This window comes from Mycetomoellerius zeteki, unplaced genomic scaffold (genome assembly GCF_001594055.1).
Source record: "Mycetomoellerius zeteki isolate Tzet28-1 unplaced genomic scaffold, Tzet1.0 scaffold821, whole genome shotgun sequence".
Taxonomy (NCBI): domain Eukaryota; kingdom Metazoa; phylum Arthropoda; class Insecta; order Hymenoptera; family Formicidae; genus Mycetomoellerius; species Mycetomoellerius zeteki.
This window is the reverse complement of record NW_017257853.1, coordinates 752,667-768,086: the sequence shown is the minus strand read 5'-3', so window position 1 is coordinate 768,086 and position 15,420 is coordinate 752,667. Positions and strand designations below refer to the sequence as shown.

Below are 15,420 nucleotides of genomic sequence, written 5' to 3'. Positions count from 1 at the left end.
CGTCCCAGGCGCATTGAACCAGCCCTTCGGTAATTTCATTACGCGATCACGTCGCGGAACGCTGTGGTGGAAAATTCAACGGTTGAGATCAGTTGCATTTTCACGGTTGGGAAAGCTTCTTCTTGGGCGTCTCTCGGGGAAGATATGTAGCAGCTTCCTCGAAACGGACTTCCATTAATCTCGATCCTCGATAATAAGCAGATCCACGCCGTAAAGTACGCGAGCGGCCGGCGCAATATACGGATCGGCGCGAGAAGAAAGTGCATGGACCACGAGTACGTTTCGCAGATTACTTACTTGCTCCTGAACTTTAATTATCGAGCGTATAACCTTCGACGAGGATTAATTACTCGCGAGCTGACACGATTTCCTGTTAGATCTCACGCTTATCGCGCCATGAATCTAAAGAGAAAATTCTATTATGAGGTAACGAAGAACAGGTAAAGTCAATTATTGCGATAGTCACGAGATGGCCGACGCGAGAAAAGAAAAGAAGAAATTTATGTGGGTTATTATAATTTTATTGGTTTTTATTATTGCCTTTCCTCTTCGATAAGCATTAAAAGCTGTTAAAATAAAGACTAAAATTCCGATAAGCACGAAGAATTTAATATCCTCCGCACTAAATTTTCATAAAATAAAATGGAACCCGATATCGGTTCTTATTCATTGATTCTCAATACTTTCGATAACAGTCCATTATTATTTCGAGAACAGGATCGTGATTGCGTTAGTTTCGTGGCAGAAAATTGTAGAGACACGAGATAATTGAATTATACGGCTACACTCTATTGCGTACCCGCGTATTTAGCCAGGAGGAAGAGAACCACATAATGCAAAATTGAATTCTCGGTATTGGCGCAGTTATGAACTTTAGTTATTCCGGTTAAATACGATAATAATGAATTATCGATTCAACATTATAATGAATAGAACCCGCGCGACGATCAGGAAATATATTTAAAATTAAATCTGAAATGAAAATTACACAATATTAAATTATTTATTTATATATATATATATAAGCTATTTATATATGTTATGCTACGATAATTATTCACATGATGTTACATCAAGTAACGAAATTCAACACTTGACAGTTTCTTATTTCATCAATAACAGTCATTTAGTGCTTGTAGAGAAAGATCGAATGTGAAAGATATAAATCATTTCGCCAAAATCAAATAGTGGAAACAAGAAAGAGAGTCACAGCCGTAAAAGCAAAAGTAATTACGGCTTGTTTCAAGGGTTGGCTCGTTACGACTCGACGAATAATTAATTACGCACGGTCCGATTAGATACAAAACCGTACGTGGTCGTTGTGGCGAGCGTGCCTGAAAATTGCTGGCAAGACCGTATGGTACAATTAAAGCATTGTGCAGCGGGCACGAACAAGAATAAATATACACGAAGACACGTTTGTATGTGCGCGTTTTAGAGCGTGTACATAATTGGAGCACCCGTGAGGTTTTCGGCCGCCGAGTCGCTAATGAACGCGCGAAGACATTCTCGAACATCGTCGCTATTTTTATTTTTAAGCTGCTTTGATATGTGTTTACGTAATTGAGGAGTTTAGAAATTGAAAAGATACTTTTTTAATTGAAAAATTCTTGCTAAATACTTTTTTCTGTCGCGCTCTCTTTCTATCTTTTTCTTCATGTGCTAAATGAACTGCAAAACTGAAGAGTTGGGAAGAATATCAATTATATATTCACGCTTTGAATTTTTACTCTAGAATTTGAATTTTAAACAAAAAGATAAAGAAAAAGAAAAAAACAGTAATAGGAAAGATATATGTCGCACGTCATAAGTAAGATCGTATTATAGTCATCGTGTTTTTCTATGCCTTCCATTATCACGGCTTTGTCTTACTTGTCACAAAGAATTTTAAACACGTCGAAAGACTGAATAAAGACTGCAGATTATGTACTGCAGAAAAACACTTTGATAAGTATAGTTTAATAAATATGACAGAAAAATATGCAAGGTGATGCAACGTAAACGTAAAATGCATGAGAGCACATTATTTCGAAGATTCCGCTTATTTTTTTAAGCTTATTTTTTTAAGCTACAAAAGTTCAATTTTATTTAAATTTGTTTACAATTTGTCATACAAATCTAACATCCGAATCTATCTAAAAAATAGAATAACTTACATGTGTTCTATGGAACAAATCCTGTATAATATTAAAAGTTTATGTTAATACGAAATAATTTTTATATATTCATTACTTTAGTTTTTAAAAAATCTCATTGTGCGATAATTTCAATTGTCACGCAACGAATGAAAAATAATTTAATGATCAGTTAATTTAAGCAATTAACTGAATGTTTAATTATCCTAAAAAATAATTTAATGATCAGTTAATTTAGGCAGTAAATTTAATATTTAATTTTCACTTAACTATTCTGTTCTTCTCGGCCAACAGGAAACTTCGTAATTTGCGTATATATTATTAATGCAGTGGTTAATACCGCGCACGTGCATCCTGCGACGTTCCCGTTTTCTCGTGCCTCGGAATTATGAAACCTAATTTAAAGCGTTCCACAGGGATCGTCTTGCGGTCACTTTGTAGCCGGTCTTTACAGCCGCTACCAAACCCGATCCTCTTTGCCGCGTGGAAACTCTCCACGCGCAAATCTGAACGGCCACGAACGAGCCTTTTGAAATTCACGGCTTGTCGGATCTGATGTTGACTCATTTACAACGTGGCTAGCTAATGTCACAGTCCGCATGCAGCGTAGCAACCGCATGCTAGTGCTAATCCGCATGCAGCTGACTCGCCCGCAATTCCGACGAATTGCGACGCGCTCGTTCCCTTAAGAAATTCCATCAGTTTATTCGCAACTGCCCCCTCGGCTATATCCACCTTTCGTGTCGTCCAGGACCAAAGCCGACAAACGAAGTCCGGGCCACGGTGACTACTTCAAAATTACTCGGGACCGGCTGGAAATAACCTTTGAATTATTTACTAGGAAATATTGTGGATACAGAACCGCGGAGGTCGTGGAGCTTTTCACGATCCTGTTCGCCCGAGTGCAAACCTTCAGCTCGAATTTTCACGCTTTTTGAGCAGCTCTTTGCTGGTATCGACGATACGCGTCGCTTTTACTCGCATAATTTTTATTTAAAAAATACCCGAGTATTGTATTTAATCATTATTTAATCATTATCGTAGAAATCGATATTTTACAGTTCTATTTTCTTACATGTTTTTCGTTTATTTGTTATTCGTTTCTTAGACGGAAGCATAGAGTCATACATAAAGCATATAGGTAACGCATAATGCATAAAAAAAAATTAACCAATCTAAGTCCCTCATTTTTTCTTTTTTAAGAAATAAAAGATTCTGATGGACTTTTCACAATAAGCCCATCAATAAGTAATTAGTAATAGATCAGTCAGCGAGTCAGTAGTGTGTCACATGGTAATAATAAGTCAGCAATCAGTGACTGCGTAGGGATGATCAAATTTTTTTTTAGGAACTTAGGTTACGTTATGATTGACCATATAGTGTATTTATTTATCTTGAGAACTACCAGCCGCCTGATCGGTTCAAGTATCGTGACGCGCGTATTGTATCTTCGCGTATTGTAACGTTATGATCTAATATAATTCTGAATGTAAGTTTTTTAAAATTTTTATGACTTATAATTCTGACTTACCAGTATCAGAAAAACAAGAATTAATTGTTATAAGTGTTCGATTTTCGAATAAAACATTCGCTGCGACTTCGTCCTTGAATTTCGCAGGTATGTTCATGGATCCATGATGCACGTAGTTACCAACACTTTGCGTGTTAGTCCAGTATGACTGATTTATAAGTACCTCTTACACAATCAATCGAGTGGAACGCCCTATTTGAAACTCTGCACGAAAGGGCCGACCTTGTTTCCATTTCTGAATTATGTATAGGAAAGTGCTGTATACACGTCATGAATGAAATATACGCTACCAGCCAGACGTTCTATGACGATGTCGTTAATATTACCGGAGTTACTCGACTCACGCTAATTCAAATATCCCTTCATGCGACGTGGTTATATTTGTCAAACAGTACGGTACGATATATGATATCCGTTTTGGCATGTGGTCTAATAAATATTTCGTCGGGTACAAAAAGTATCGCGCTGAATTTTCCAAAAATAGTCTTGCCTGTAATAGCGCTTAATAAAAGCTTTATTCTACCGAGGGATTTCGTAACATTTAAGGCGGCTTGAAAGCTTTCTAAAAGCACTCAGCCTAGCCTCGTTTAGTCAGATCTTGCCACGTGTAAGTTCGCGATGTTAGAAGTGTTGTTCATAATTCGATGTGCTTTATTCGTCTCGATTTTAACAGAACAGATAACGAAATTAGTTCCTGCCCAAGAATTAACAGGACGATAAACGATATGGAATGCGTTAGGAATATTAAATTCAGTGTCATTTCAGATTAACGAGAGAGATGATATCACTGCAGATGCAAAGTGCAAACTCTGCTTAATTATCCGAAGCTTCTCCACGAGGCAAATCGAGATTAAGTGAACTCGATTAGACTGCTATTCTGATAATTTTATTATCTTGAAAATCGAGATGCTACGGTCACTACTCCGTGAGATTGTGTAATTTCAGGTAATCTCGAATATTCGCGGACGAAGAAGAGCGAAACGGTTTCGTAATTTTAGAAAGTAATTTCAGTCGCTGGAATATCGCGAGAAACTCTCAGCCGAGGCCGACGTTCGATTAAGAGTTCAGTCTGCGAGTCTTAATTTGCAAAAACGATTCAAATCGCATCCCCCTTTCTTCTTTGCGCGAATCATCGACTGGAAGAGTTCGGTTTTCCGGCGGCGATTTTCATCGCGCGCGATTGTTAACAATGAGTTCATCGAGTTCCGGCATTCTCTTCAACCTTCCCTCCGGGAACTTTGGACAAAACCAATATCTCTCGTACGGTGACAAATGTCATTGGGTTCTCCAACACTTCCTACCACGGATTTCGCCGAAGTTCAAAACCGACGAAGACAGAAGTTCTGTCCGACAAGAGCAAGATTGTTCGCCCTGATTCGCACATTCGCCACTCAGAAAAACGATCTGTTAAATAAGGTTTTTTGGGGGAAAGAGGTATTCAAGAACAAAGTACTACTAATGGAATTTTATGGCAGAGAAAATCGCTTAATTTACACGAATTCTACGGCGATTCACGAAGAAATGCATTTCAAGATGCGACGGTGATGAGACTGGTCGGGACTGTAACTGCTCGGGCGCAGATTTCGATCGCGACCTAATTTTTTACGTAACCGTCTGACACGATTCCTCTTTTACGTTTTTCCGAGAATGTTCTCTTGATAATTTTCTGAGAGAAAAAATATCGAGGTCATATCCAAAGTTTTCCTGTAAACAGGCGGAACACGAGAACGTTTCTCGATACCAACCATGTTTGGCAAAAATTCGGATAACTTTGACAATTGATATTTTCTTCGAATCCTTGCTAATACGGATCTTTGCCGATTCTTTCTTGGCTCCATCTATCTGATTTATTTTCAATCGAAATTGATATTTTCCTTGTTAAAGAGATTCTAAAATCATCTGTTTTGCCTATTATTTTTCAAATAAATAAGTATTTTTTTAGTTGCCTTTACATTTAAAAACCCTTTTTATAATTAAAGTATAAACGCTAATGTAGTTCAAACCGATCAACTTTATACCAAAAACGAAAAAAATTGGAAAATTACAGTTTTGTTATCGGCTTCTGGCGTCAACAGTATTTGCTTTATATACAAGTTTTATACTTTATACGGATAAGACAATCTTTGTTTGGACTAGGAATTACGCGAAATAAACAATGTTGAGTTCTTAGAATTAGATTTTAGATACCTTTTTTAGATAACTAATATAAAAGATTAGTTAAAAAATATGTATGTGTACGATTGATGTAGTAGTGTGTATAGTGATGTGTCAGTAACATGTAAATCGTATGTGTGTAAGTCCTACTGAATCGATAAAAGACGACTTTAGGATTCTCTTAAGAAAGCAGCGAACCAACAGCTCGGAAATTGTCGCAGAGATTTCTTTTTCTTTGTCAATTGAGATATCGAGGTAATAGCGTTGAAGTAATGATAAAGCCGGAGTTTGATACAGATGCTTTAAGTGTCGTGTTGCGATCGCGATCTGAATCAAGGTCAATGCTCGTGCGAATGGAATTATGGGCAATAAATTGTTTTCCTATTGTACCAAATTATTTATCATCATATAATTGAATCTTTTGATGCTTCTCGATTATCCATTATTTCCGCGATGTATGTTTGCCAGAGAAAATTTAAAAAAAAAGGAAGGAAAAATGGAAATACAGCGACATGCAGAATCGTGAAAAATGGTAACACGGTATATTTTAATGCAGATTCTTTAGCGTATTCTGGTACTTCGCGAACAGGCTATTCACTTCCTCTCGACGCGTAATTCCACTTCTCCGACGGCAACATGTTTATCGTGAGACGTATGCATTGTACAGCTGAAGGATATTCAGAGGAGTATGCAAAAGGAGCTCGGAGGTATTTTGGAGAGCTGCCCCTTCTTCTGGTCGCGCACTCTGCTATTCTTCAAATATGCATGCGAATGTAGAGTCATACTACCATGGATATGAATCATTTAAGTTGTCAACCAGAAATTCAGCCGGCGAATCAAAGTAAAAAATATCCTCCGTCAAAGCTTCTTCTTGCGGTAGGTAGCTTGTTTAGGAAAAAAAATGCAAAACGTTGAAAATGGAAATAATACGACACGCCAACTCAGCGACGTACGATCAAATACCACCTCAAAGCGATTTCGTAGGATTCACGTCACGCACAGATGAGAAACACTCTCTCGCCCGGCGATAATACCTAAACGGCGCGTGCAATTAAATTGCGAACATATTTTTCGCCACTGCGAACGTATTTCGATCGTTAATCATTTCTGCATTATTGTATTACTACATTGTTCGGCTGGGGTAAAGGGGAAAGAGGAGAGATTTAAAACAATGCTCCCCGAGAAGGGAGGAGTAATCAATCTTACTTTAGCTGGGGAGTACCGTGTATATTAGCTGGTCCGCTGCACACCCGGCGCGAAATTGAACTAATTGCAATTAATAACTCTACCCGCAAAATACATTCGAGCGTTGTCTCATCGTCATCCCCTTTCTATCTTCTGTGATTGCAGGCACCAGTTCTACCTGCATTCTCGTCTCGAGCTGATCGAGAGTAGGCTGAAAGTCGCTGATTGGGGCTCTGTGGCTCGTTTGGTCGCCTTGATAGCGCAAGCCGATGGTGGTGATTACGATGCGCTGTCACCGCCACACGCGCTCTACTCTCAATGCTGTCATATACAACCTGCGGAGCCATGCGAGCCGAAACCGCAAGACTTCTTGCTACGGATAGTCCAGCAGCACAAGGAAATCAAAGTACGTTGGGAGAAGTATTAATTATAATTTTACTATCATACGCACACTATCACACATCCGGGGACGATCTGGAAGTCATTGAAATTAAATAATTATTGTTATATAATATATATATATATAAAATTATATATAGTTATAATAATTATATACAGTTATAATAATTATATATAATTATATATAATTATATGTTGTGTGTTACGTATATAATTATATATAATTATCGTTATATATATAATTGGACGGAAGAAATAAATTAAATACTATATTGCAGAAAACATCTATCATTTTATTAGCATGTAGTGCAAGAAGAACGTGTACATCGCTCATTTGCAACAATGACACAATTTTAAAAAACAAAATTTTCCAGAAAATAAGTTTCGATGTTTTGAAGAATTATTAAAATTTTGTAATATTAATTTTCAAGTCGAGATCTCATTATGCAACTAGTCGAATTCTTTTACGTTTATTTTTTCAAATTCATAAATATACCTATATTCTTTTTTGCACTGTGTGCTAATAAACATGTGATGATAAGTTTCTTCTGTAATATTTGATTTATTTTATTTTATCCATTTATTATATAAAGTGACAGCCAATTTAGCAACTTTCTGATTGATGTCTCATGTGTTTTTACTTTATTCTTTTTTTAATAAATTTTACTATCATCGATCCACTTTTGTGTCCTCTATTCGTTTCCGGTATTTAATAAATCTTTTCTATCTATTGTTCTGTTTTTTTTTAAATTTTATGTTTTTGAATTTGTTATAGAATATGTGTGATTGCGTTCAACAGAAAATACACAATATTTGTTGAATAGTTACATTTGCAGAGAGATACGATTTTATTATTTTTGGAGGATGGGTAGAAGAGAAGCAGAATTTTGACAACAATCTTTTTTTACAATTTACAATGTGATAACAGAATATTGCTATATAAATATGCATCGTGCGATCTACGTGAATAATAGAGATATATGTGAATTTTCAGGGAATGAAAGCGTCGACCGCTGAATATTGGCTCTTGAAAGAGATATCAAACCTCGGCGCATTCGGACAGGAAATGTTTCACAGTAAATTTGGATACAACGGAGTGTCTATGATCGGCGTTGGTCCGCACGGAATTACGGTCTACCGCAATCAGGACGAAGAGACGCAAAAGTGATTATGCATTATTATATTTATATTATTTATATTTCAACTATATACATATATATTTGAGATATAAACAAAAATTAATTTACGCAGTCGAAATAATTCCTCAACAAATTCTTTTAGGTTTAAAAAAAATAGCTAACAATAAGTTGATGAAATCTAAAACTTTGTAGTACTAAAAACTATACTGAGCGTTTTCAGCATAATAAATTTGGACACAGATTAAATAGAAAGCTTAAACGAGCGCTTTTGTACATTGATTAATCAATTCATTTATGTAATATTGTCTCGTTAAGTTGCATATTTATCAACGCGAAATCTCAGATCGACTTTAATGTTGCTTTTCGACGATAGGAGACGGCACGTACCGGCTGTGCTACACGTTATACCATCCGCCGAGATGATCGTTCAACGGAACAGCTGTTACTGAGAGAATTTCATTATCAATTCGTGCTTAATATAAAATGACAAAGCTATGTCTTCTAATAAAATTCTTAAGAGAATAATATTAATACATGGAAAATGCTCATGTGCGATAAGATCAATAGAGTCCTTCCGAGCTTTGCCTCATCCATTATGCAGAAGGAAGATTAGCATCAAGATTTTACTTTATCTTTACCTCCATCATGGTTCAATTTATTATACGATGTATTATGTATTGCGTTACAGCATACCGTATACAGCCATACAAAGCGCTACATCACAACGGCGGATGTTCCACTTGGTTTACCTCTCACTTGACGGCGAGGAGACGTCACTGGACTTTAAATTAGATTCCAGCCAGTCTGCCAGCGGACTTTACAGAGCGATCACCGAAAAACATGCGTTTTACAGCTGCGAGACAGTTAGGAGCGCGGTCACCGCGCAATTTATTCGTGATTTAAAGGTATACCCCCTGCAGCGAATTTCGTTTTACATATTTGATTTATTTTCGGTTGATTTCACGCGCTGTCTCTTTTTCTTTTGATGCAACTTGTTTTCCTAAGCCTTTTTCTCTTTTGATAAAACTCGTTTTTCTAAGTCCTTTTTTTTCAATTCGAATGATATAATCGAGCGCTGTTGCTTTCTTCCAGGGGACAATAATTTCTATTTTCAATGAGGACTCGACCCTGGGCAAGAAATACGTGTTCGATATACGTAGGACCTGCCGAGAGGTATATGATAATGCGCGGCGTGCACTTTATTGCGAAGCGGCGACCATAGCTCTGCCGGAGGAGAACGAGATCCTCGATAGGCATGCCTGCGGGGAGTGCGAGAATCCTAAATGCAAGGTAAGCGACGAATTCGTACCAATATTAATCGGAAATCAATCATACGAATCAGTAGATTCGCCGTGCACACTCGATTCAAACGATCCGTACGATTTTAGGAATCTCGAGAATGTTTAGCGAGATTACTAGACGCTATGCTCTGCCGGATCTGCATGGACCGAAGTTTAGACACAGCCCTATTTCCCTGCGGACACGCTGTGGCCTGTCTGGACTGCGCCCGTCGCTGCGAGCGTTGCCCATTATGCAGGGCCGACATCGATTACTGCCGGACGATATACCTCCCTATCGAATTGACGCACATCGACAAGCACAATCCGAAACTGTTGTCGGAGACAATCGAGCCTGTATTCAGCAAGCCGCTAACGGAGGAGATAAAAGACAAAAGGATTTTAAACAGCGAGGCGTCGGTCAACAGTAATATTTGAGAGCGTCGAGTCAAACTCGGCGCGTTTGAAAGATTCTTTAGGATTGTCACTTGTCGCGCAGGAAGAGTGTACTGAAATACAGGAGTGAAGCACTTTTCTATTTATCCGTCGAGCGACCGACCGAGTTTTTCGACGTTCGTTCGCATTCCGCAACGACGTTCATCCGACTTTTGAAAATTTTATTTTGCGCAACGATTTTAATTACGTGCAATTGCGTATTTTATTATTTCATGTTATTTCCTTGTTTTTATTCTTAATTTACCTGTTTAATTTTAAAAAATGATATTTATATTCGTAAGATTACTGTAATCATCTTTTTTTTACAAAAATAATTTTATTGTTACCAATAGAGTTGGTTAACACCAACATTATTGTCGATAATAGAATGGTAAACATCAATGTTATTGTCGATATTACTTTTATTTTGGAGTTATAAAATTATTTGAAATTATTATGAAATATTAGTTCATGCAAAATTACGTATCTTGACTACCTCAGTTGCTCCTTCAATAAAAATTAATTAAAACTATTAAGAAAGATTTTTCTTGGTTTTTAAATCAAAGAAATATGTTTTTCAAGAATAGTTAAGCTGATTTTTTTTAAATGATTAACAAACAGGGTGAATGGTTTGAAAATACTGAAACTGAGAAATGATGGTACTGTGATTAAAGATGATATTGTTGAGAAGGCACAGAAGATACGAAGGTAGCATAGGTAAATCCAACGAGGGAATCATGAGATTACATTATTGTATTTACATATTCGTGGTGTTACAAATAGTCCCTTTAATCGAGCGGCCGAAAAGTGCTATTAGCAGCATGGATCTAACAAGAAACAGTGCTGCCGACATGTGCGAACAGAGATATAATCTATATTATACAAGATCCAAAAGCACTTGGAGTAAATTTTTATTTCTAACTGATGATCGGACCAATTTTTTCCTTGTTATTTCATGATCTTTCTCAATGCTTCTGTGTTCCTCTTAGATAGATACGCTTCTTTTTGGTATGTTTACTCTGATCTAGATAACATTCGCAGGTTATACATACACACAGCGGGTCGGGAACTTTTATCGGAATCGGTGACCCAGCATATTTTTACTACATTCGTTATTCATTACACATATGCGGTCGTTTACAAAACAACCGCTACAATATAGCTGCTTCTAACGGATGTTTCGATGAAATAAAATTTAAATCGTGTCGATATACTTACATTAATTACGATGTTTACATACAGTTTACAATGGACTTAGAAGTATTATTGCATTATCACTAATTAAATAGTAGATTGTAGTGATAAAGACAACACAATACATTACATTTAGATATATATTGTGGATCTATTTTTATCACACATATAGTAAAAAAAGAATTTTAAATATGTAATCATTACAGAATTGTTAGTCGAAAATGATTCCCTGCGAATTATATCTTACCTCTTTTTTTATTGAAGTATCCCATATGAAGAAGGAAACTTTATTACCATAATATCTGTTTATATATGTACATAAGAAATAAGATAACCCGCAGCAGTAGGGTCAAGTGAGTAAAAGTCATGAGTTCACCAAATGTCAAATCTGTTTTAATATACTACGCATACGTCATTCTTCGAGTAAGTCATAATAAAAGTGAAACGAGTTAATTGTCTGTGCTTTGCACCTAAAAGATAAATTGTAGAGTAAAAAGTCAATGGCATTTTGTGTCCAAGGAAACACAAAGGAAGACCATTCGTGAATAAAAATAACGTATTTTTATTTAAATTGTGTGTCTTGAACTGGCTAAATATCCAAAGCATTGACCTTCCTTCTTGTTTCCTGTCAGTGAGAGAAATTCGATATTAGCAAATTGTGAAAAAATAATCGCTAATGAATTATTTCTAACATTCACCAATAGCATTCTATGAACTGTGTATGAGTGATGAAAGTAACTGAGAACGAGAGAGAGAGAGAGAGAGAGAGAGAAAGATAAAGAATAAAAAAATAATGATCGTTATAGTCATTTATCAATGCAAAGCAGACTTAGTTTGTAATTATTTATAAGAAAAGATGATAGTATGTATTTACACGCTACTATGTTTAATGCCCTTAAAGAGACTCTCCTCTTCAGATACAGCGTAGTCTATTTGAAAAAAAAATGCAGACTTAGTATTCTATATTATCATGAGATTTTGCGAATTTTTAAAACGTCAATATGATAGTAGAAACTGCACTGTATCTGTAAGATTAGAGTATCGTTTTGAGTGATCTATTCTTTCTTTTAGATATTAACGCGAGCGTCAATACGTATATAAAAACGTTAAGTTAAAATTGTGATTATGCAACTCAATGCAATCCTACAATAGGCAAAAAAAAAGATATAGGCAACTGTTTTGTGCGCATTAAGACAAAATATTTCTGCCGTAAAATTTCGCGTAATTGCCATGGGATAATCTCAAACGACGATAAGTAGCTTTGAAAATGATCGATATAATTACGCGATCTATGAAATTATTATAATCGTCTGCAGTCGTGAATGTGAAAACAAAATAACTTTGTACCATTACTGCGTGTCTCGATATATATATATATATAGCTGTTAAAATTACTAATAATGATGACACAACAATAACACTATTATTACACATTATAATTAATAATTTCTTGTGATTTTAAATCTCTGTATAAAACATATAAGAAAAAGTAATTCAAAATATTGTAGCTAGATCTATATGGTAGATATGAAAATGATTCGAGAGAATGAGAGAGTGTGTGTGTGTATGTGTATGTGTGTGTGTAAATGTTATTTCTAAAAGTTTTTCATTTGCAAAGAGTATTTTTAAAGTATTTCCAATTATTTTTTAGTATTATATCAAAATTCCACCTGATGCGTGAAACGGTGGTAAAATGCGGGCGTACATATGAAATTGTAACTTACAAGACGTAAATTTTAGCGTTCAATACGATGTTCCAATCTGTTGATTAAATACCGTAAAACATTGAGATTACCTCTTTTATACTTTCCCTTTATATAATCCTTATACAAGCAATTATCCTATATATAATTTCATATATGCAAATTTTCTTATGTATTATTCGATTATATTATACAAATTTTCTATTTAATTTTTTAGTATATTATTATTAATATATTATAATTTTATATATAATATTATGTATTTATATATTATATTAATTATATAAAAAATATATAATTTGTGTAATTATCTAATTAATATAATATATTAATTATATATGTTACGTTTAATCTAAATGATTACAGGCGCAAGTTTATCGCATCAGGCGTGCTTTAAAATCGCACGTTTTCCCGTTTAACATTTTGTTTTGTTGGGAAACGTTTCAGCGTTTCATAAGAGGCAAGTTTGTATCATGACGCTTCTCACGCACGTTCGGTTTCTTCTAATCAGCAGATATTGTGTGTCAGCGTAAAAATTAGCATCGCGCGGTGGAACGACCGGTTCGGTTGTCGGCGCGTTCGTAGAAAGCGGGTTCGTACTACGGACTGCAGCCATCTACTCTTTTTTTCTTTCTTACACTTACACGTTGTGCAAAAAAAGCAGGTAGATGGAATTTGCCTTAGACAGTTTCGTGTTGACCCTGCGGTTTTCGAAATCGCGTCGTCGCGACCGTCAAAAAATTATTTCAAATTTCACAATTAGATGATTTTTCAGATAATATAAAATCTAAAATCGGAATACAAAACATCATTTAGATAATTCTCGCAAAACTTTTAGACATCTTATGATTCCGATTTCGAACTTTGTGTTATCTGTAGTATTAAATAAAAATGAAGATACAGATAAAAATGAATCCAATAAAAATCAAGATATAGCATCGAGATATTCGTATTTCCGCGAAACGCAATTCTTTCGCAATACTAATCAATAAGTTCTACGGTTTATTCTATCGACATAACCAATCGCAGAAAGAGGGACAACTAATAATAGCGAAAGAATGGCGAGTGATATTTTTATACCGTTTCGATATTATATATTTATCCTCCCAATCAGACAATATATTCTTATTGAAAGTAATAAATTTGATCCTATCACACACACATAAGTATAATCTTTAAGGCACAATCATTTTCAATGAATGCAAAAAAGTTGGAAAATAAATGATCATATTTATTCCGAAGATAGGATTAAATACAAATTTTTTCTAATCAATCTCACTATTAAATTGTTAATTACAATTCTTGTAAGTCGACAATTCATCTTTAATAATCACAACAATCGACAAAACGAAAGGATGTGTTTGAGAGATCTTGATCAAATTTTTATGTTTCGATAAGTCGATCCTGATGAAAGAAAACAGCTATTAAGATAATGATAATAAATTTTATGGCGATTGTTATGAGAGGAGATTGCAATAAAAAAACATTTTTAATTCATCGATAAGCTTTTGAAGAACCTAAAAGTTCAAGATGTAAATTAATTCGCTTGGAATAGAGGTGATTTTATATCGGCAGCGTGCGATTAGAATTACCATACGATTTACAAGAAAAGAGTACATTAAAAAATAGTCTGAGGATAAAAGAGGAGGGGGTATCATTTTTTATACGTTAAATGTAGGTATTTAATAAAATAAAATTTCTACAATATAACTTTTATTGACAAATCTTATAACATAATTTCATAAACAAAATTTTACAAAATTTAAATTGATGACTACAAATTTTACGACCTCAAAAAGAGTGCATGTACTCTTAAAAGCCTTATGTCTACGATGTTAAAAATCGGATCCGATCTCAGATAGAGAAAGAAATTAACAAATCCCATTTGATCACATGATTGCGATTAGTCACAATTCTTTCTTCATCCGAGATTTTTTTTCGACCGATTTCTAGTATCATTAACACAAGACTTTAAATACAAAATAAAATTAAGCAATAAGGAAATCAACATATTGGAATTGTTATTGCTTATATTATCGTCTCTACTGTGATTGGCCAGTTCGCTCGTTCACATTATATTTAAATATTTTTGTGTGCCATAGCTTTAACTATAGGGATGCGATCCACTTAACGTTGCAAATACTTCGTTGACCAATGAGAAGAAAGAATTTTACAAACCGACCAATCAAAGAATGGTACAAAGTATTTTCAGCGTAAAGTATATCGCACCGAATAGGTGCGACGTAAATTTCAAATTTCGCGCTGATC

At 35.1% G+C, this 15,420-nt stretch overlaps 1 protein-coding gene across 1 annotated transcript in view; it reads left to right on the top strand.

Annotated features, from left to right (window-relative positions):
- dnr1 (E3 ubiquitin-protein ligase defense repressor 1) overlaps positions 1-10,447 on the top strand; it is a gene marked incomplete at its 5' end in the record, with an annotated part of 28,648 nt that extends 18,201 nt beyond the window's left edge. The window contains 5 exons of the mRNA XM_018459390.1: positions 7,171-7,411; positions 8,399-8,568; positions 9,232-9,448; positions 9,636-9,833; positions 9,932-10,447. Coding sequence (XP_018314892.1) covers positions 7,171-7,411; positions 8,399-8,568; positions 9,232-9,448; positions 9,636-9,833; positions 9,932-10,258 — 1,153 coding nt within the window. The remainder of the gene's footprint in view (positions 1-7,170; positions 7,412-8,398; positions 8,569-9,231; positions 9,449-9,635; positions 9,834-9,931) is intronic.
- Positions 10,448-15,420: the final 4,973 nt, after the last annotated feature.